The sequence below is a fragment of the Pungitius pungitius genome, chromosome 3 (assembly GCF_949316345.1).
Source record: "Pungitius pungitius chromosome 3, fPunPun2.1, whole genome shotgun sequence".
NCBI lineage: Eukaryota > Metazoa > Chordata > Actinopteri > Perciformes > Gasterosteidae > Pungitius > Pungitius pungitius.
Window position 1 is genome coordinate 12235379 of NC_084902.1, and position 22560 is coordinate 12257938.

The 22560-nt window shown below is 43.2% G+C and overlaps 2 protein-coding genes across 6 annotated transcripts; both read left to right on the forward strand.

Annotated features, from left to right (window-relative positions):
• The first annotated feature begins 41 nt into the window (after window positions 1-41).
• Window positions 42-16427, forward strand: LOC119218802 (bridge-like lipid transfer protein family member 2). 5 transcript variants are annotated; one of them, XM_037473542.2, is made up of 40 exons: window positions 42-231; window positions 771-904; window positions 1076-1202; window positions 1379-1428; window positions 1552-1693; window positions 1773-1891; window positions 2013-2073; window positions 2148-2331; window positions 3241-3364; window positions 3454-3578; window positions 3674-3741; window positions 3845-3981; window positions 4209-4363; window positions 4740-4933; window positions 5057-5351; window positions 5861-6066; window positions 6147-7197; window positions 7319-7510; window positions 7633-7835; window positions 8039-8157; window positions 8236-8459; window positions 8561-8751; window positions 9193-9292; window positions 9398-9597; window positions 9687-9972; window positions 10058-10215; window positions 10516-10722; window positions 11037-11136; window positions 11224-11406; window positions 11533-11654; window positions 11769-11924; window positions 12012-12133; window positions 12220-12400; window positions 12743-12829; window positions 13498-13608; window positions 13693-13828; window positions 14129-14253; window positions 14349-14450; window positions 15032-15166; window positions 15330-16427. In XM_037473542.2, the coding sequence occupies exons 2-40, from the start codon at window positions 834-836 to the stop codon at window positions 15513-15515; spliced, it is 6735 nt and encodes a 2244-aa protein (XP_037329439.2). In that variant the 5' UTR covers window positions 42-231; window positions 771-833; the 3' UTR covers window positions 15516-16427. The 5 variants fall into 5 exon arrangements, with proteins under 5 accessions (XP_037329439.2, XP_037329430.2, XP_062417198.1 ...); XM_037473533.2 differs by having other exon boundaries at window positions 43-231; window positions 14346-14450; XM_062561214.1 differs by having other exon boundaries at window positions 43-231; window positions 4245-4363; window positions 14346-14450.
• Window positions 16428-16670: 243 nt separating this feature from the next.
• On the forward strand, window positions 16671-21559 carry rskra (ribosomal protein S6 kinase related a). Its single transcript, XM_062561215.1, has 11 exons — window positions 16671-16919; window positions 17691-17933; window positions 18017-18100; window positions 18179-18247; window positions 18482-18551; window positions 19069-19340; window positions 19429-19456; window positions 19627-19716; window positions 19999-20087; window positions 20169-20279; window positions 20361-21559. Exons 1-11 carry the CDS (start codon window positions 16890-16892, stop codon window positions 20643-20645), a joined length of 1371 nt encoding a protein of 456 aa, XP_062417199.1. The 5' UTR covers window positions 16671-16889; the 3' UTR covers window positions 20646-21559.
• Window positions 21560-22560: the final 1001 nt, after the last annotated feature.

Below are 22560 nucleotides of genomic sequence, written 5' to 3' on the forward strand. Positions count from 1 at the left end.
TGAATGGCCCTTCGTGTTTGAGGGCATAGTTTAGTGATATATTAATATTTGCCGGAGCAGCGTTGCGTTGGCGCGGCTCCAGCTCGTCTCCCACTCGGCTAACGAGCGGCCGGCGGAGCGGGGCGGAGCGCAGCGGGACCAAGTGGCTTCTCTGCCCGAGCCGAGAGTTAACTGTCAGATGATAGCGACGCTCTTTTGCAGCAGTAAACGCAGTGCCATGACGGTGTCTGGGTAAGTGACCTGCCCACCTGGAGCCGATGGAAGCGAACACGTCTACAGCAGTAACGGGTTAGCCAAAATGAACGCCAAGTTATGAGTGCCAGCTATGCTAGCTGAGTTAGCTGTTGCGTTAGCTTGCTAACACAGATTTGCTACTGTTTTTTTTTTGTTGGGTGACGCGGCGACAAACATCTTAAACTATTTTGTGTTTTCTCAACACCAGCCAGGGTTTTGCCTCTAGTGTTTCGGTGACGAGGACTAACGTTACATATAAGTAACGTGAATAGTCGTACCTAATTGAACAGTGATGAAGTTAAGCTACGGGCTATTTCATGTTTGGCTTGTAACTAATTAGCCCCGTTAGCACGCCGAGGCTAACAGGGCTGTTGTAAAATACAAAAATGACGTTTATTAGCCTGCATAGCAAATCTTGCGTCAGTGTGTCACAGCGCAGGAGGAGCTATGGATGGTTTTAGCAAGCAGTCACACAACACTCACACCTGAGCGTTAAGGTGGTGTTCAGCTGAAGTGAATCTGCTCCTCTTTGACAGCAGCTGAGAGACCAAGAGACGAGACCCATGTCCAAGATTTGGGTGTGAACAACTTGGGACACGATGCCTCCCTTGCTGATATCCTTCCTGCTTATTCTTCTGCTCGGGATAGTGTTGTTATGTGTCATTTTCAGGTAAGAATGGAAATGTGTTCTATTGAATATTTTTGATAGGAAAGGAAATTCTACAAGGTGACATTTGGTAATAGGACATAACCCCGATGTGTCTTGTGCTTGATTAACAGTGTTGAATGACAACCTATTTACCAAATCAACCAAATACTGTCCATGCCTTTTTCATTACAGATGGCTCATATGCACCCTGGCTGTGCGATTCTTCCAGACTGCACTCGATGCGGACCTAAAGATCAAATCAGTCGGGCTGTTTTCTGTTCAAGGAGTTAGTATCCAGTTTCACCCCCAGCACACTCTGGTAGGACACGCTGTGTTTACATGACATTTGTGTTGTGAGCTCATAAATGACGCATGCTCTCATTTCAGGGGTTCATGTTCGGCTCAGTAATGGCCAAAACATGTGTTGTTTGTCGACTGTATACAAAGGATATTTGGGGAATGGCTGCACAGTAACAGTGACTCTCTTCATGACAGGAAATTGACAAAATATGGATTTCAAGTAAACTTCTTAATCAGGATCTGCCGTAAGTGTTTCACATAAAATTTTCATTTGGATAGTTTCAGATCTTCCATCAAATCAGTTCTAGATTTGAAAGCTACCAAGTAACTGCGTTAATTAAAACGGCTGCTACATGTTTGTGATTCAGGAGATACCTGGCCTTGTGTGTTGGCGACACCAGAGTGAGGTTCGACTTGCAGGCCCCACTCGGACCTTTGGGGAAGGAGAGCCACGGAGGAAAGTCTGGCAAGATTTCACTCAGCCCCACAACACTACGCTTCCTGTCACAAGTAGGGAGCGTCACCGAACTTCAATCTTCTGTTAAACGTATTTGTAGAAAGCGTCTCACTTCTTGTCTTGTGTTTTCAGCTGCTGTCGTTCCACATCAGCTCAATCAATGTGATGGTCCTCAACCTCGCTTTGTCAGAGTCTCTATGGCACATGACAGTTACTGGCATCACCTTGTTGCTGGACCACCAGAGTAAAAGGTAACTGCACAGTTCAGTCTGTAGTTTCTGTCTACCAACAATTTCATTTAATTATCAAATTCATTAGAAAAGAAAGAAGGATCAATGTATGATGCAATGACATTTTTAACGTTTGTTACAGGTTGGCGTGGGACTTCTCAGTCGGGCAGCTAAGCAGTAAAGTACTTAAAAGCAGTCAGTTGGTAAGTTGTTCTTTTTTCCCCTGAAATACAGTTTTTATTAGGTATAAGTGACTGACATGCATTCTGTTTTTTAGGACATATGTCTGGCTGAAGTGGCCCTGAGCCTGCTTCTGTCCGGAGATGTGAGCCTACCTGAGATGAAGCCAGGTTGTCTGTCCCTGAATGTGAGAACGCTTATAGCAGAGCTCCATGAGGGACTGTTTCTGAGCCAACTCCTGCTGCCCCCTTCTCCCCAAAAGTGCAGTCAGGAAGCATCTGGTGAGTACAATCACTCAATCTCTGCTGTAAGTGAGTGAACAAACAACCTTGGCAATTACCAATCAATTGTGGGATTCGATTGTACGGGGGGGGCACGTACAACCAGATTCAACACATATAAAGCTTTTAACCGTATTTCCTCTTTATTGCCTAAGCATTCTAACTGTGATGTTCATAGTTGTTTTCCACTAGCTTAACATTAGTCAGCTTCTGCTTATTTGGAAACACATGGCTTTCTAAAGTTGTCTGTGATATTTTAATCTGTTCTGCTAAACAGCAAGAAAAAAAAATGAGGACAAGGTCACAACACAGAGCTGTATTGACTCTGTATGACCTTGAAATGTCTGCAAGCTGAATGATAAGTGGATCAAATATAAACTACCTGTGAAATTAAGTTATGCAGCATTTAAAAAAAAATAAAACATTGGTAAAACAATATAAATAATAGTATTTTTTCTTTTTCTCTATGTCCTGTTCCTAACTGCTGGAATTTAGTGATTTGTATTTACCCACGGAAAAATGTAACAAATGAATGAAAACTAGAATCCCAGTAACACAGACTTTACAGTTAAGCTTGACAGTTCGGCCTTTTATTCACACTAACAACTGGAAACGAGAAGGAAATGGCACATTAGCTTACTCTTTTTTTTCCCTTGCCAAACACATTTTGGGATCTTTAAAAATGAAGTGCAATAAATTTGCTTGTAGAGTTGGCCTAAAAAATCAGCACCATCCAGGAAATATCAGCCAGTATATGCAAAAAGTAAAAAAAAAAAGTCAGAACATGTTTGAATGTATTTATGCATAGCCATTTTTTGTGTTAATAGAAACATTTAAAATATGATCTAGCTGTGGCAGACTGAGCATGTTAGATTGCGATTTAATAGTCTTGGCACTTGATCCTTTCAGAGTGTGAAAACACTGTGTTCATCCAGACTGAGACCGTGGAGCGGTTTCATCGGCTGGTTCCCCACAAGGTCAAAATGGAATTTGATAATACAAATGTGACCATGTCCATGCACAGCCAGAAGAGGTGAGTCGACTATTTTACAGTCTATTGCATAAAGTAGTTGTGTTGGACTCGATTTAAATATGCAATGATTGTTTATCCTGTTGGCACAGACACCTGAATTGGACTCTGAAGTCCTTAAAAGTCTGCTACGGACGGGACGATGAGCAGCTTCCTCTTAGGAGCTTCACTCCTGAACTGAGCATTCCCCAAAGCAACCTGGAGCTCCTTCTCGAAGGTAGGTGGCCAGCTGGGTGCCACAGGCGCAGCAGAGCGAGTTGGATGAAGAAGAATGCTATAAATATCACATTCTGGAATTTTTTCTACTGACAGATGGACTTCTCCTCTCACAAAGTAGGCAAAGAATCCTTTGTGTGAACACACTGAAGACAGCCCTGCAGGTGGGGAAGACGCTTTATCGTCACATTACAACTGCAAAGCTTCTTAAATCCATAAAGCATTTTTTTTGTACATACTTTTTCTCTTCTCATTTTCTACATTTAGATTTCCTCTGTCGACATCTCGGGATCATTCACGATCAACACTTGCATTATCCACTACCGCCACCAGGAGTTCTCACATTGGCTACATCTATTTCCATGGGAACAGCTAATCCACAGGAAGGCAGCGCATAGAAAAAGGCAAGTTTCAAAAAGGAGAATCGAAGGTTGCTTAATGGCTGACATTGGGACGATTACAGCCAGACACGTCAATGACATCTCTCAAAGTTTACTGGAATGATCTGCGTTCTGTCACAATTATCTAATATAACATCATATTTCACCTTCTTTTCTTTTTCATCCATGTTTGTGTTTGCGCGTCACTCATTGCGTGTTGTTTTGTTCCATGGCGTAATGGCATTGTGTAGTCCATTAGATTATTTGCCCACCCTCCTTTTCCTCAGGCGCCTCCCTCACCTGGATGCTCCTGTGATGATCACCTCCTCCGTGTCCAACGTTAATGTTTCCGTTCAGCTGGGGGACACGACACCCTTTGCTCTCGGCTTCCTCTCGGCTAGCGCAGGTACCGTCATGTGATGTTGTTGCTACAAGACAGAATGAGGGCCCTGTTGCGTCAATGTATGACCTCGACATCCTTTCGTAAGCAAGAGCACTTAATGTTACAACATCGTGTGGAAGTCCTGTAACGTTGTTGCAACACATTTTATTTAGTAGATTCTGTGAGTTTTATTATGGAGGCAACTTTTGGGTCTTTTGCCAAACATGCCAAACTAGATAAGAGAAGGTATTTTCCTTGTGCCCTTCTGAATGTTACACATTAACTTGTACTCCTTCATATCCTTGTTAGCTTGATACTTCAATACTGCTGCAATTTATATAAAGGATATATTTCCTCAAAATGTTTTTTTAATGATGACTTGCACTTCCTGTATCTGTAGAACTGCAGCATCTTCTAGACATTAAAGTTGACGCAGAGGTCACGGAGTCCCAGAATGTGCACCAGCGGGCCTCGCTGTCCCTGGACAACTTCTGGTGGAGAGTGGGTCAGGGTTCTCATATCCAACAAACCCCCCATCCTCCTGGTAAACACGTGTGGGGAGAAGCGCTAATTTTAGACTCGCTCAGTCTGCAGGTAGGAGCAGAAACCTGTAGAAACTTGTTTTTATGTACATTTGATAATTCATTATTTCTCGGTATGGATTTATTTGTACACTCAAACGCTAATGTTGGCGTACTTAAAATCTCATCCGTCCAGGGGAGTTTCAACCGACCGCACATGGAGTCGAGTAGCAGGAACCAGAGTCTGAGCGTGGAGTCGAGCCTGAAAGGGCTTCAGGTGGAGCTCTCGGAGACTTGTGCACTGTGTCTGTCTCGCCTGCTGAACCTCATCTGTGTTCCTCTGGACTCTGGGCCACCGCTGCCAGATGTGGCCTCAGTGTCTCCCTCTGCTGAGGATGCCGTACCCATGTCTTCCTCACTGCTCCATCTGCTGTTCAAACTAGACTGTTGTCTGGAGGATGTCAATGTGTTCACACTGTCTAATCTAGCAGGTAAATGGTTTCAGAATAAAATAAGAACTTTGCATGGCAGATCACTGAATTTGACATAAACAGCACTGTAATGAATATATGTATATTGCGAGTCTCTTGGTTTGTGGGGACTGAGGACTACTCGGCCACCACTTTTATTTATCTAGAAAAAGTGGCGAACATTATTATTATTATTACAATTTATCCATATTATTTTGTCTGATTAAGCGGTAATGCAACAATTAACATAATTTATTTGTTTTGATTTCAAGTTAAAACCTTGGACATTATAGAATTGGCACTTCAATATATTCTGACATTTGAGACAGTAATTAAGACAAAATATGTCAAACGAAAAAAAAAATCAAATGACCGAAAGTAGTTTTTTTTAGAGCTAGTAATTTTAGAGCTAATTCATAAATGCATCTTCATCATCTCGTGGGGTAAAATACAACAGCCAATGCAAAACTATCTGCTCTTGAGTACCATCACCCTTTTTTATATATTTGATTACTTTTTGTTGTCTTCAGGAGCCGTGTCTTTGCGGATGGACACTGTCAAAGTCCACTGCTCTGCAGAGAGGTCCACTGTGTCTCTTCAGAGCATTAGCTTGTCAGCGATCAAAGCCCTCACGGATAATATGGAGTCATGTTGCCCCGCCTCCCAAACCCCCAATCCTGTCCTCAAACTCACCGAGATAGCCTTTTCCTACTTCATCCCCACCCACACCTTACAGGTAATATGATCTCCCTCAGTTTTATTTCTCTGGACGGAATTAATCTTTTTGTCAATATTCATATTTTTTGTCTTATTCAGGTTCAATGTGAAGAGGAGCTCACTGTGGAGTGGACGTCGCCCGACCACATGGTCTTATACCAGCACATGACTGAAGCTCAGGCTTATTGGCATATGCTTTGCGGGGAGAAAGGAGCGGAGAGTCCGTCTCAACCTGCGGACGCTGAAATCCTGTGTGGCCAGAGCAGAGAGCTGTGTGTGCGAATCGAACTGGGCGGCACACGTCTGACCGCCCACGTCAGTGAACACAACTACATTCTCCTGCACACAGAAGCCCTCACAGTCTCCAGGCACGCTGGTTCCATGCATATACGTTCCCCCTCCTTGATCCTCAACTTTGACGGCAACGACATCGTCACTTTCAAAAGTCTGGACGTGGAAACGCACGCCGAGCTGAAAGAGATGCAGCCGCACAGAGACACGTTCCCCTTTCTCACCACTCCCCACAACTGTGTCTGGGTCCTCACTTGCCCCTCTCTGGCCATCGAGTTCCCTTACCAATATGACTTCTCCAACACCTTCGATATGGCCATTAATGTGCAGAAGTGGCTGAAGACTCTGCATCGCTCCCCGATGCAAGCTTCCGGCACCCAACGTCTGCCTCCCGACCTCGTGGTCAAAATCAGCCAGTTCTCCTTTGTCTTCCTGGACGACGTTTTTGAGATCAAGCTGCGGGACAACTACGAGCTCATGAAGGACGAGAGTAAGGAAAGCGCAAAGCGTCTGCAGCTCCTGGATAAGAAGGTGGCAGATCTGCGCAAGCAGCACGGGGAACTTCTCCCCGCCAGAAAGATTGAAGAGCTGTACAGTTCGCTGGAGAAGAAGCACATTGAGATCTACATCCAGCGCTCGCGCCGCCTCTACGCCAACACACCCATGAGGAAGTCTCTGCTGACCTGGACTGTGTCCGACTTGGAGCTAGTCGCCCTGGCTGACCATGGTCTTCACGGGCCAGAGAGGGTGAGGGAGCAGCTGAGGGACATTGATGGGATCAGTCCCTTCCCAAGGGACGGTCTCCCTCTGGTGGTCCAGTGGTGTCGTGCTGTGAAGTTTAAACTGGTGGCATTTTTAGGTAAGTTGATAAAACATTTACAGCATTAAAGGGGACCAAACTGAACATAGCATGTCATTAAAGGCCTCAAAGTTTTTGTTTACAAAAATAATTTCTCTGTCTCCTCTTTGCGGTTTGCCAGTGAGAATTCGGGATTACCCTCGTTACTTGTTTGAAATCCGGGATTGGGAGCTGTCTGGCCGTCTGATTGGGACGGAGCAGGATGGACAGGCTAGGGCTCATCGCAAAGAGATCGTCCCACTTGGTCCGCCATGGGGAGATGTGACGGTGCACAGGAATATGCCACCACTCAAATTCTACTACGATTTCAAATGTGAGTTATGGGAATTACGAAGTCACCGCTGAATTCTCCCAGCAGTTGTTTGTTAATGTCAGGCTTACTCTTTAAAACATTGTAAATGAATATATCCCTCACTGAATATTCTCTTTGTGCAGCTAACATCTCACTGTACACTATTGTGTGGGGGCCATGTTGGGACCCTGCCTGGACTCTGATTGGCCAGTCTGTAGACCTGCTGACCAAACCTACAGTTGATCCCTCACCTCTACTGGCCTGGTGGGACAAAAGTCGTCTCCTTCTGCATGGCCGCTGGGTTATGGACATTGACCAGGCCAATCTTCATCAGCTGGCTACAGAGGTAAAACAATGTACACTAAAAAACTGTTTAGCATAGATATGATCGCGACAAATCTTTATAAATCGGTCGACATTTAGTGCGTGAGTGAGTGCGTGTTTCATGGCACTCACTGCGCCCTTAGTTTTTAATGCAACTGAACTATGTGATGCAGAATCAAATGAATCACTTGCTCTAATATAACGATGAACCTTGCAATGTTACAGGACCCTTACAACACGACAGAAAACCTGCACTGGGAGTGGAATAAGCTGAACTTTGACTGGAACCCAGGCCAGTTTCTTTTTAAAGGAGATTTGGACGTGAACGTCAGAACTGCATCAAAGTAAGTGGAGGTGTCCGATGTGGAAAAAATGTATTGAATCATTCAGTATTACAAGTCCCATTTTTTTCCCCCTACTAGATATGATGATATTTGTTTCCTCCATCTGCCCAACCTGTGTATGACCCTTGACCTCCAATGGCTTTGCCATGGCAATCCCCATGACCACTACGCTGTAATGCTCTGCTGTGCGGAGAACATTGCAGACGTGACCTCAGGACAACCTCATGACTCCTACAGAGCCTTTCGCTCTGAGAACCTCAACCTCTCCATCACCATGGACCTTAACCAGCACTGCGGCACAGGTACGTGCTGTGCTTTGTAATGTCTAGCCACGCTAAGCCCTCTGCTCTTTAAAACCAGTATAATTTATGTATTTGGCTGAAGTTAACTTTTTTTTTGGTAGAATCCTCCCTGCCAAGAATTCTGCTGTATAGCAGCACTTTGCGCTGGATGCAAAACTTTTGGGCCACATGGACAGGTGTCTCTCGACCTATCTGCAGAGGCAAGCTCTTCCACAGCCTCAGGCCTATCCGCAAGAAGCTGGGTCAGCACTACAAACAGATGTCCTACACTGCTGCCTTTCCACAATTACAAGTAAGTGTTTTTCTAGTCTGCCTTCCAGCAACAGTCTAAAATACTAAAATATCTGCTTGCCTATATCGTCAAATCTGCCTCATCTGGTGTCTCAAATATTGAAGGTAAATTTGTTAGTGGTTTTGAGGGTTTGGTAAAATATATTCAAAGATATTTAAAGCGTGGGCTGCATTTCAGTACTTTACAACAAACTGCACAATGAATCAGAGGATTACCCCAATAGTTGATGCATAAGAAATTTAGTGTATTTACCATCACTGATTTGCTATTTTTTGGGGGGTAATGCATTTAATATATAAATAAAAACCTGGCAACTTAGAATGATTATTCGATAAACATTACTATGGTCTGACAGGCAGATAACTGTTCAACCGCTTTTCCCTGTTTCACCACATATAAAAATTTTGCCATCCATTTCTACATATTGTGTGTGTCCTCCAGGTGCATTACTGGGCCTCCTTCGCCCAGCAGAGAGGTGTCCAAGTGGAGTGCAACAAAGGCCACGTCTTCACTCGAGGGGCACAGCGACTCATTCCACAGGGTACGTGTGTTAACCTACCATTCGGGCAAAAAAGATTTATTCACACATGCAGATGTATGATTTTTGAATTGATTTCTGTGTGTGCTTTTTGATCTCGTCTCACAGCTGGCACTGTGATGAGGAGGCTAATCTCTGAATGGAACGTGACCCAGATGGTTAGTGAGTTGTCCCAGGTGACGGTTCACCTGATGGCCTCCACGTGGGATGAGACAGCCGACCACCAGATCAACGCACAGGTGAAGAAGACTCACCTGCTCAGCTTGTCCTCCCTGAGCTACCAGCGACAGAGTAACCGCATGGAGGAGGTAAAAAGCCTGGATGCGGCTGCATTACAAGCCTCTCGATCACTGTCTGAGAATTCCCAGTCAAGCACTTTTTTGTTTGCTTCTGACAGGAGGTGAACCAGAAGGATGAGACTAACGCCTCTTACACACACAAACTGCGCCTGGTGGACCTACGGGCCTCCTGGACCACCACAAATAGGAACATAGCCTTCGCGCTGTACGACGGCTACAAAAAAGCGTCCGTGCTGAAGAGAAATCTCTCCACCGAAGCGTTGAAGGGTCTTAGGATCGACACCCAGCTGCAGACCAAGAAGCTCAAGCGCTCTCCTTCCAACTACTCTCCCACCACACCCGTTGTGCCCACCGTCAGTCGAGCAGAGAAAAGTCAAAACGAGGGTAAGGAAATAGCTTGAAAAAGACGGAGTTAAGCCTATGAAGCCCCACAAACCTGTTTTTCCCCCCCCCCCGCTTTATCTTTTAGGAACATCGATGCTTCAGAAACTGATTGAAGAAACTGACAAGTTCGTGGTGTTCTCAGAGGAGGATTCAGGTGTCAGCGACCAGCTGTGTGGCATCGCAGCCTGTCAGACGGATGATGTCTATAACCGCAACTGGTTTATTGAGTTGGTCAACTGTCAGGTAGCTGCCTTCATTTTTGATTATGTCAGAGTTGTTTAGGTCAAATTACTGCCACTCTAAAAAAGAAATTTGTTTTTTTCTATATTATTGAGGATCATGTACACTATTATGGAAAGACCAGCAACAGTAGCTGCAGTATTCTTTGACAACATCTGATTCAGCTGTTTCAAAACTGGTCCAAATTATTTCATCTTTTAATTTGATCAAATTTATATTTATTTTTTTCTCCAAAAAGTTAGTTTGTTGCTGGTCTGTCTGGCCCACAGTTTCATTCTTCTCCATCTTCTTTGCGTCTCCCAGATGATGTTGCGTGGCACAGAGACTGCAGGCTGCGTGCTGGTGTCCGCAGCAAAGGCTCAGCTGCTTCAGTGCGAGCACCACCCCGCCTGGTACAACGACACCCTGAAGCAGAAGACCACCTGGACCTGTCTGCTGGACGGGATGCAGTACTTTGCCACCATGGAGCCCAACCCATCCGAGCAAGAGGAAAGGCAGCTGTGGCTGGAGGTGAGCACAGCGCTGTCGTATTTTTTAGGCGGTCTTTAAGACGTCGGTGAGACAAAGACGTTCATTAGAAAAGTACAACAATTCATGACGTTACATTTCCTTTCAACAGCGGTTTAAAACAGAAAACAAGTTGAGCCTGTAAGCAATGCTTTGTTAGACGATTGAACATTTTTTGCCGTGACTTTTGATAAATACACATTTCAAAGTAAAGAAAGCTAAATATTGGACTTGCAACAAAGGCTCTACAGTAACCCATCTGTGTGCAATGCTGTTCCTGCTCCAATTTGCTTCTTCGGATGCTATTTTGTGTTTAGGTGAAAAACATAGAGGAGCACAGGCAGCGTAATCTGGACTCCGTGCTGGAGCTGATGGAGAGTGGCCAGGCTGTGGGAGGAATGGTTAGCACCACTACAGGTGAGTTACTACCCTTACCACGTGGAAACGCACTCTGCATTACATGGACCCATCACAGACTGTAAATTCATCTATCGGTGGACGTAGACTGGAACCAGCCGGCGCAGGTGAACGAGGCTCAGCAGGTTCAGCGAATCATTTCCCGCTGTAGCTGTCGGATGCATTACATCAGTTACAGTCACGACATCAACCCTGAGGTGGCCACACAGATCAAACCACCGGAGCTGAGGAATAACCACGAGAAAGAGGATCTTCTGAAAAAACAAGCTGGTATGTCACAATTTATCTTTTAATACATCTGGGTTCTTGTTAAATGTTTTTTTTAACAATGTCCGGTGGGGAGGATATATTATAACTCCTTGATCTTTGAAGAGTTTTATTGTGTGGTTTAAACAGGGGCAGTGGACACCTTTACCCTCATTCATCACGACCTTGAGATATCCACTAACCCCGTTCAGTACGCTATGATCCTGGACATCGTCAACAACCTGTTGCTGCATGTGGAGCCCAGACGCAAGGTAGGCTGGACCATCACATGGCCAATGATCCAAACCCATAAAACCTTGAGTCCTGAGTGACGTTTTCACCTGACGCATTGTGTTTTTGTTTTTTTGAATCTTTTGGACATAAAGGAACACAGTGAGAAGAAGCAGCGTGTGCGTTTCCAGCTGGAAATTTCCAGTAACCCTGAGGAGCAGCGCAGCAGCATCTTGCACCTCCAGGAGGCAGTGAGGCAGCACCTTGCCCTGATTAGACGTCTTGAGAAACAGATTTACTCCAACATCAGGGTTAGGGATTTAATGTGATAGTCTTTAAATTGCAGCATAGTTTATGTAGGGAAAATCAAATAAAAATGTTAATTTAATTAATTGCAGGCACAATCTGAAGAGCTGAGCGGTGATGAACTAATAGAGATCAACACAAGACTGCAAAACCAGCTCAATCAGGAGAAGAACGACATGCAGATGAAGAGTGAAGAGCTCAACATTCTCATCAGGTCTCCCATCCTCACTCACTCGCGTAAAATACTGAAGAGCTTCACCACACAGGTCAAGTTGTCTAATCGCTCCCTCTCTCTTTCAGGTGTTTTAAGGACTTTCAGCTGCAACGGGCAAACAAGCTGGAGCTGCGTAAGCCTCCAGAGGATGTGAGTGTGGTGAGGAGAACGGAGATCTACTTCGCTCAGGCCCGCTGGTGTTTGACCGAAGAAGACGGCCAGCTTGGCATCGCTGAGTTGGAGCTGCAGAGGTTCATGTACAGTAAGGTAAGCACTGCAGACGGGGGAGCGGAATCCCTTCTTATTGGCCGTCCAGTGTGGGAAAGTTACCGGACATCCCACCAAATTATTAGTTTTCTCTTCTCAGGTTCCCAGCATTTAAATATTGGCACTTTGTTAAAAATGTCCCTCTCTTGCTCTTCTTCTTTTTCTTTCATACCGTATTTGAAAAAAACATCATTGGATCATTTAGATCACACCTTATTTAGTGCAAAAAGCCCATTTGCACCACTATGTCCTATGATGTGTCACTCTTCAGTTTATTAATTTAGTTAATCAAACACTGCTGTAAGGTGAACATTGATGAGTGTGAATTCTTTCTTACCACAGCTAAACAAGTCTGACGACACGGCCGAGCATCTTTTGGAGTTAGGTTGGTTCACGATGAACAACCTCCTGCCCAATGCAGCATACAAGGTACATTTCTCTACTCAGACAGGCAAATCCATATTGGCCTTAAAGGCAGGGTTGGTAATCTTCAAGTAGTTTTGGCATTTCTGTTGAAATTCTTGTTGCATCTTCATAAAAACAAAGTCCAGCATCTGGATCGTTTGAAGGAGTGGCTTTCAGATACACCCACTTTTCCGCAAGATTTAGCAACTTTAGTGCGGCTGGATAATCTCGGTGTAAAAAAATGAGCGGTCCGTCCATATTTATAATCTGTTTTATGCGTGTTATTTTCTTCAAGATAGCCAACCCTGCCTTTTTATCTACAAAAATGAATTTACAGTGTTGAAAAACATGCTTCTGTTGCTCACATGTATTTCCAAAAAGCCAACATTATTTAATTTTTCTGACTGTGCCTGGTTTCCTCTGTGCAGCGTGTGAGGGTATGTACAGTGCTCGTACCCTGATAAGACTTGACGTCTGTGTTGACTCCATCTTCAGACTTTCATACTCTGTGTTGCATGTACACTCAAGGATTCCTTGATGCATGTGTGAACAACTTGGTGGTGTTGTCCATACTTTGTTCATATCATCAATAGTGTGTGTTGTTCAAAGTCAAAGTGGGATTTCCACACAGATTCACAAGTTTTCCAGCTTTATTTTGGGATTGTCACATTAACTCCCTTTTTATGTTACAGGTTGTACTTCGGCCTCAGAGTAACTGCCAGTCTGGACGCCAGTTTGCCTTGCGTATTTTCAGTAAAGTGCGTCCCCCTGTAGGAGGGATCTCTGTCAAGGAGCACTTTGAGGTGATGACCTTCACATGGACGCGCAGCCACATTCCCAGAAACGCCCGTATCGTCTTTTAATTTGAGAGGTTTGTCCATCATCAGGTGAACGTGGTGCCTCTGACCATCCAGCTGATGTACCAGTTCTTCAAAAGGATGATGGGATTTTTCTTTCCTGGAAGAAATGTTGAAGAGGAAGAGGTGACCGATGAAGAGGACAAGTTCAGATTGGTTACCACAGGTATGTTGTCGTCAATAATGGCAATATGACAGCAGTAAACCAAGTAGCACTCAGTGGTGGGGTCACCATGTACTCTATAACAAATAACTGATCAATAATGGTTTCCATTTTCTCTGACTTGTGTGTGTGTGCTGTGTCAAATAGCCAATTACTGTGCTATGTCATCCCTCTGAGCTATTAAAAGGTTTTGTAATGTTGGGTATGACCTTGACGTGTGTGTCTGTGTGAAAGAGAAATACCCAGCGGGAGTATTGGGTGCAGGGTGAGGAGGCCACAGTACTGATGCAAGCTGTGTCACAGGTATCCCTGTCAAGCCCCGGCAATCATCCGAGGACACTATGGGTGCTATGGGCCCCAGCAAAGGTGTCGCCCAGGGATTGAACCGCACTGCGGGGGTCAGGAGGTCATTCAGGAAGCCTCCAGAGGTACTTGTGCTTTCTGAATATTGGTGCTCAGATGTGAAGAATAGGAAAAGGGAACAAAGATGATTGATTTTTGTTTCATGATTTCCTCCCAGCAGCATCCTGTTGACGACATTGATAAGATGAAGGAGCGCGCTGCCATGAACAACTCCTTCATCTACGTCAAGATTCCCCAAGTTCCCCTGTGTGTCAGCTACAAGGTGGGTTTTCTGCACGCAGCAGCCGTTCCTGCGCTCTGAATAGAAATAAGACCAAAAAGGATCATTCTGGCCTAACATCTTTACCTGAAAACAACTGAGGTGATCCACACAAAACTAACTCGGAAGGTCATGGCTTCATGCCACTTAATTAACTTTTATATTTTTAAAATTTGGCCATTTGGCCTTAGCAAGAAGACTGAAGACAAGTTTAAAGGGTTGAATTAATAAAGAAGGAAAAAATAGTGTGCTATAAAAAATAATTAGATCAAGTGGGAAAAAAAATCAAAATGTGAATCATTCTTCACTCTCATTGTAGTAGTACCAGCAGCAGCTGTGGTCAGTAAAATAAGTCTGTAATGAACCCACTGTGTACCACCTGCTCAGTAACTGCAGACAGACATGTAAGCAGATAGCTGGAGAACTCAGTGGAACATTTAGTAAAAAAGCAAATCAGGGAGACACAAACAAAACTAAATGAATTTACTAAAAATAAATGAGAATGTTTAGAGCTTATTTTTAAAAGGCCAAAAAAAATCCATTTTCTTTTTAACTCACTTTTGGGATTTGAATGTTGTATTTAGGGAGAAAAGAGTAGTGTGGACTGGAAGGACCTGAACCTGGTTCTGCCCTGTTTGGAGTACCATAACAATACCTGGACCTGGCTTGACTTTGCCATGGCTGTGAAAAGGGACAGCCGTAAAGCTCTTGTAGCACAGGTACACACACACACTCACACACACACACTGTGGGATCTTGGTCTGTGGTTTCTTTCTTTCTAAAATTTGGAGTTTTCCTTAAATCCAAACCGTGTACTTAATGCTTTATATCTTAGCACAGAATCAGAAAGTTTCCGTTTAATGAACCATTTGTTCTGCTCAGATGATAAAGGAGAAGCTGCGTCTGAAGCCGGCCTCCGGCTCCGAGCTGCGGGGGAAGGCGTCCGAGGGGAAGTCGGACACAAGCATGCAGCAGCAGGAGGAGGACGAGAAGGCTCGGCTCCTCATCGGCCTCAGCACCGCGGACAAGAGCTCCAGCAAGAAGAGCATCTTCAGTCGGCGAAAATGAAGCGACAAACGCTCGCACGTTGGAGTCCAAATGTCAGCGCGGAGGATCCGGCAAAACGGCCTCTTTGAGATCAGCACATCAGTCTGGCTTTTGAGGACCGCAGAGAAAAGGGGAGTCAGTGGAGCATTTCGCAATTGTTTATGGAGATATGTCACTGTATTGATGATCCTGCTGAATTTATTGCTGTATTTTTGTTTTTCAAATAATACTCAATTTGAGTTTATGGCCAAAATCCCCACTGGAACTCAAACAGGTCTCTCATGAGACTAAGATGTTGGGTCTCAATGAGATTACCGGTAAAAGAAAATAAAGGTTAAATTGATTTAACAAGAGATTTCCATAAATTTCCAGGGTGCCATTTTGGACCAAATAGATAATATTAACTTGTTTATGTGTGACATCAAACGTTCACTCTGCATTTCATACACAAAACGACCACTTGCTCTACATCGACAGCGGGGAATCTTCACTGTAACGCTTTCCTCTGCTTCTTTAAATGCTAGACTGAGAGCAGCTGTTCCTGCAGGCCCAGGAAAGCTGCATCTCTGCCCGAATTAATACGACCCAACTGGAATGCACCTTCAACCCCCTGTAAAAGAAAAGAAACTATTATAAAATGTCAGAATCAAATATCTGTTTTACTAATGAAAGGTATTGTAAATGGCTGTATGAGTGTCACTCTGACAGGAAGGCTTTTTATCCCCAAAATGATCACAAAATATTTAGTATTCCACCTGCTATCCATTATACTGTACCTCACCCCAGTGCAATATACCAACACGAGCCCATCACATGTCATGTGTTGTACAACGTGCGTTTAGCTTTGTGGCAAAGAAAAGGAAAAGTATGTTGCAGCTAATCACTTGAGTGTATGTTTTGTAATTTTATTACTAAAGCACTTTTTATGCAAAGTATTTTGATATTTTTGTAAGCATGTGTGTTTTCTGATTGATTTCTGGCTGCTGAGCTTATCGTCTATGTCACATTTCTATTCAGAAGAAGAAGAAAAAAAAACCAAATGCCTCGGGAACATTTCATTTAAACGGATCATATCGCCGTCGTACTCACATCGCTGTGCTCTGTGGTGAACAGTTTTATCTGTCAATAAAAGAAGTAAACCCCAAGCTGGTGGTCTCGCAGCGGTGTTTGGGTATGTGTGGGTCGGGGTGACCTTGGGGGGGGGGGGCGCGGGTGAAGGAAGGCGCATCTGACAGCGCGAACTGGAGCGCAATGGAGGTCCCGCGGCTCCGCGTGACGCGTCTGTCTCCAACTCCAAAATACCCCGACGCGTGGATGGAGGAGGAAGCCAAGAGGGGACGCGAGAGGAAGAGCCGAATCTTTGCCCTTCTTCTGCTTGTTTTAGTTTCGTTCTGAATGGGCAGCGACATCAGTAAAAAGAGGAAGGTGAGGTGATTTGATTCATGTTGCTGATGTGAAGTAAATGCAACAAAATACGTGTCTACTGCCAATTTTTGCTGCGAAATTGTGTTTTTTTTTAATGCAACACAGTCCCCTGGTTCAAAGTGCAGTTGTGTTAAGAATAGAAGTATTGATGGGTTGTTGTGATCACTTTCCTTCCTCCAGCTGCATGAGGGTCAGTCGAAGCTCTGATTTGCGGAGCAAGCTCATTCAATTGGTATCAAAGGTTATTTCCGTTATAAACGTAACAATTCTGTTCTCAAAATATGAAGCTCCCCGTAGGTGTATTTTCTATTCTATATTTGTGTTGCTTATTTATTTAAGTATGCAACAAGACAAGACTTCACAAGCTAGAAATTATAATTATAGAGTAAAGTGATAAATACAAATTGTATTGGCTAAGGAAATATGGATGTATCTTAAATCTTTAACCTTTAAAAAGTGGTTAAAGAAACCCATTTGGATTGTTATTTTGGAGCAAGTTACCATAATAACTTGTTTACAGTACTGTTATGATCATATATAATGGTCTAAAAAACAGCTTACATTATACTTGCTCTAATTGTGGTTTACACGTTGTAACTGTTAATGTAATCATGTTTTGTAACATGAAACATGGTGTTTTACAGTACTATACTGTAAATATATTTTGAAATATGGCCTTGTCATTTTATTAAAATGCTTGTGTATATTTTATTAATTACATTCAACCCCTCATCGCATTTAAAATAATAAAACCAATACTTCATCACCTAGAATGAAGGACCACCTGCTGCGCGTCGACTCAGTCATGGGTTCCTCTCAAACGTGGGGTTCTCCATCAATCTCAGACCGGCCCACTCCGCCGTGTTTTCTCGGCCGGTGGGACCGGACGGCAGGCCCCCCGTCTCCAAACTCCTCCTGTTCCCAGAGGACACAGAGACCACTCCTCCAGCTTTCATTTCCGTCTTTCTGCCTGAGTTCCCACTGCGGAGACTTCCAGCACGAGACCATTTCCAGGTACCACAACACTGGAATGTTCAACACAATGGACGAAGCAGATGGTGGAAAACATTCATTTATCTGTTCTTCTATGCAAACAGATCCTGGGCTTCATTGCCAAAGGCTCATATGGACCCATCTTGAAAGTGAGGGACATTTTCAAAGAAAAGACCTACGCTGTTAAGGTTAGTTCAAACGCAATCATTAGTTCTATAACAACATACATCACATACCTTTCATAATCATTTTCATTTTTGCATTAGGTTCTACCAAAGTCAAATATCTTGAAGCATGGAGTCTTGGAGCAGTCAAAAGAAGAAGTCATCATTCAGGTATGGTTTTAGAGAAGAAGGCTACTGTTGCTTTACTATATTTACCTTAAATCTGCAATTATTGGTTGATAATTAATCAAAACTATTTTTCATAATCAGTAATTGCTCAACTGGGAGTAGAAAAAGCCAGTGGGATTGTTCGCGTCATCAATATAATACCATCATCTCTCACTGTTGAATTCCTTCTCACTGTGTGTGTGTGTGTGTGTGTGTGTGTCACCTGTTGAATTGCAGCGGCAGCTCAAACACCCGTTCATCCACAATCTGCAGGACTGCTGGCAGACCCAGCACCATCTCTTCATTAGTGAGTCAAAGAGCATAAACAATAGCACAGTTCAACCCCTCAGCCTTCATCCAGGCCGTCCTTCTTTATGTTCCCCCGACTCCAGTTATGCTTCCACAGAAGTTAAAGAACCCACGTTGTTGTCCAACATTGCTGCGTCCCTGAGTGTGAATGCAAATGTCAGCGCTGGCTGTTAGAGGTACCAAACCATCGAATGAGTGCACGACTTTTCCAGTTCATACCAACCTTGATGATACATTGATTTGTATCAGTCCAAAGTGGCATTTAAATATGCAACTTAGCTAACAGGAAGCGAGACAGATGCATGTGTGGCTCTTACTGGACTCGAACATCAATCCTTACTTCTTCCTTTTCCCACAGAGGAACCGCAAAATGTTTAATCTTAATCCTCTCATTCCTGATATTTCATTTCAGAGGCTTTTGTGCAACATGAACTAAGAAGCCTCTTTCAAAGACATAACAATTGTGTTTGTGTGTGTGTGTGTGTGTGTGTGTGTGTGTGTCTCGTCCTTTGCAGTGTGTGACTACTGCAGCATCGGAGACCTGTTCACCTACTGGTTACTGAGGGGCCAGTTTGGGGAGGACGATGTCCGGCTCTTTGCTGCGGAGCTGGGCAGTGCGCTGGGCAAGTGTTTGGCTATTCGTAGCTCATCGTGTTGCCCTTCAGCATTGACCTGTATGAAAGGATTATTGAAACATGGAGCATCTTGTATTGATGTTGTGTTTTCTCATTTATTTCTTTTTTTAGGATTTCTTCATGACTTAGGCATCATGCATAGAGACATAAAGGTATGATTATCTTTAGTTTAATATGTTTGATCAATATATTTATACATTTTATACATTCTGTGATAGAAATTTGTACTTTTTTTGTCAGATGGAGAACATTCTTTTAAGTGATCAAGGTAATGCATATATCTGTTGGCTAAAAGCATTAGGGTGGCTATTAAATTAAATAATTAAACTTCTACTAATCCTGCAATGAGTTTTATTCACTCTGACAAATATTAAAAGCAACACTAATTGTACAGATCACAGCAGGCAATAGTTTCAGTGTGTATTTCCAATGATCCAGGTCACCTTCGCCTGTCGGATTTTGGACTCGCCCGGCGACTGAAGCGAGGAGGACGAGCGTTTACAATATGTGGAACCATTCAATACATGGGTGAGATTCTGGTGTCATTTCATTCCACTTGGAGGGGGAATGTTGAGGCTGTTTGTGATGCGCAGTATGCTGCATATTGGTTAACTGCGTTAAAGCATCATTTCAGCTGCACCTGCGTTTTGATCCCTTGGGTTCAGATGACCCAGTTATGAATACCACGCAACTGTAAGGCAATTTATGTTTTGTTTTTGCCCCACTGCAGTGGAATTTATTTGTTTAATAACCTTTTTCATTTTATGAATCAAATGTATTGGTCATCTTGATTTTTTTTTCTCTGGGCAGCTCCAGAAGTTTTAAGCGGAGGTCCGTACAACCACGCGGCCGACTGGTGGTCTTTTGGCGTTATGTTGTTCTCACTGGTGACGGGAGAGGTGAGGTCCATACGTGTGATATTACTGTCGCTCTACATGTTGTATTGTTCACTGTCTTGAGTGTACTTTTGCACTTTACAGTTTCCGCTACCAGCCGAGTCGGACCACAGCACCATGTTGAACAAGGTCACAGATTTCCCTTATGTTCTACCTGAGACCTTAAGCTCTTCTTTGATCCTACTGCTCTCGGAGGTTTGTAAATGGGATTGTCCTCCCTCTCTCCTCCATGCACAATCTGATCGCTCTTAATGAAATATCACATCCTCTTCACAGCTTTTGTGCAAGAATCCAGTGAATCGGCTTCGTAACCTGGAGTGTTTCGAGATGCAGGCCTTTTTTCGTGGCACTTCATTCGATTCTCTCATCCTTCAAAAGATGCCTGTTGGAGTCATCCTGGAGCTCAGGACTCAACCTGATTGGGCCGCAAAAGCAATGAGGGGCCTTTCATTGGACTACTTTGAAAACTTTGACTGTGATAAAATCCTTTATTCCCCTGAGCTGTCTCCTGCACTGACCGACACGGACTCCCCGGGCCCGGATACTGAACAGAATTGTTAAGCACAAGACTGACATATGTTTAAGATTTAAGATGATTGTAAATGAGACATTATTCCCTCGAATTTTAAAAATCAAAAAGTATTTAATAACTAAACAAAAGAATTAGGAATACAATCTACAAAGTGAAATACAATGTGAATAGTGATATATTTCGCAAAATAGAGAATTCTCAGACCAAGTCAAAGGTGATTATCAAAGCGGCTGCAGGACAATTCTACAAGTTCTTCCCTGTGTCTCACAAACTACAATTCTACACTAAATATTACTACATGTAATATACATCCCACCTCTAGGTGTGCACTTCTTCTTCAATCCCTAACAGTATCTAAGAATTCAAGAGCGTTGTGTGATACATTTTATGTTCCTCATTGTAGGTACAGTTAAAGTATTGGAGTTCTATGAAATGCTTTAGCTTTATATTTCAACATTTTGTCTTCCTAGAAACAGTTAAGATCTATGATCTGTATGCACTTTTGATTTTCCCCCTCTTTATTTTTTCATTGTTTGAATAACATCTCATCAGCAAAAAAAAAGTCTGGTATTGTTTCCCAATCGCTGTCCTCTGGTCTCCAAAGTTAAATCTTCATATGTGCGTCATTCGAATTTTACTATTAAAATATTTTTATTGTACAGGGAGATTCTAACTATTCTACATTTCCTTGAACCTGTTGAAATAAATTAAATTGACTCAAGATCCACTTTCTAGACTTTTTTGGATCTTTCCAAGGCATCTCACAGATAAATCACCAGTACATGTGAATACCTGCTGTCGTGTTGTATAAGTTCCATACCGTTTGAGTTTCAGTTCTCTGAACACTTTTGAGTTCTTGCCCATGTGGTCTCAAATGTGACATTGAAGCTTTAGTCTTGACTCTAGTTGCTACTGTGGGAGTCTAGAATGAACATCTAGAAATCTCAGCAATAAAGCAATTGAGAGTCCTCAGAGTTCTCATGTGAGAATCAACACTTTTGTGACAACATTTGTGTTACATTACTATTTTCTAAACATACTTTCTTGTGGTACTTATCTGGGTCGGGGGCCTAAGGACAGGGTGTTGTATGCTGCACAAATTGCAAATATGTCATTTTTTATATTGGGCTGTAGAAATCAAATTGACTTGATAAGAGCTATTGCATCAAAATCTCCAGAACGCCAGTGGATGTTGTATGGAGTTGGCTCAAGAAAAGCAAATTTAAGAAGAATATGAGCAAGATTATAAAAATAATAATAAGGACTTTTCTCTATAAAATATCACACTTTGCAATCATCAATCAAACTTAAAAGGATCAATAACTTCCTGATGGTGTTTTTTTTTTAAACGGTTTCTGCAGGATCATTAAGTTGTCCTTCTGTGGCATTTGCGGTTTGATGCTTGAGTGATAACATGCACAAGTGTCCTATTCAAAACCAGTTATCCTGTTAATGTCACACCTTCATACATTGAGCCCAACTTTCAGCCTAGGCTCGACCTATTTAGAGGAGCGCTCAAAAACCCATGGAGGACAACCTTATTAGGACAGAAAAATGAGCACCAGATAAAGTATCATCATTAAATATTTTTAATTAGGTAACAGAGAAAAAATATCCAGAGCCCCGGAGGAGAGAGCCACATATAATTGCTATACTTCACGTGTGTCTATTTAAACCAGCGCCTCCTCCCACCGCCTCCTGACATCGAATTCCCTCTCAGGCCCTTGTCTTAGACAGGTCCACCAAGTCTGTGTTGTGGCTGTAAAGTGGCAGGCAGTCCAGTGACCCACATCTTGTTTCCGAGGCACACTGACCCACAGTAAGGAAGAGAGGAGGCAAGTCGTCCCAGTGAGTCAATCTCTCTTAAAAACACAGCAGAATACATGAAGTGCCTGTGTCCTGCTTGCACTGCAATAATGCACAAATATAGTAATTCATGTAAAT

Coding starts and splice junctions, on each gene's coding strand:
- LOC119218802 (XM_037473533.2), top strand. CDS start 834: ATGCCTCCCTTGCTGATATCCTTCCTGCTTATTCTTCTGCTCGGGATA. Junction 7,511..7,632: donor ATTCTACTACGATTTCAAAT/GTGAGTTATGGG, acceptor CTCTTTGTGCAG/CTAACATCTCACTGTACACT. Junction 11,137..11,223: donor AATGGTTAGCACCACTACAG/GTGAGTTACTAC, acceptor CGGTGGACGTAG/ACTGGAACCAGCCGGCGCAG.
- rskra (XM_062561215.1), top strand. CDS start 16,890: ATGGGCAGCGACATCAGTAAAAAGAGGAAG. Junction 17,934..18,016: donor CAGCACGAGACCATTTCCAG/GTACCACAACAC, acceptor CTATGCAAACAG/ATCCTGGGCTTCATTGCCAA. Junction 18,248..18,481: donor AAGAAGAAGTCATCATTCAG/GTATGGTTTTAG, acceptor GTTGAATTGCAG/CGGCAGCTCAAACACCCGTT.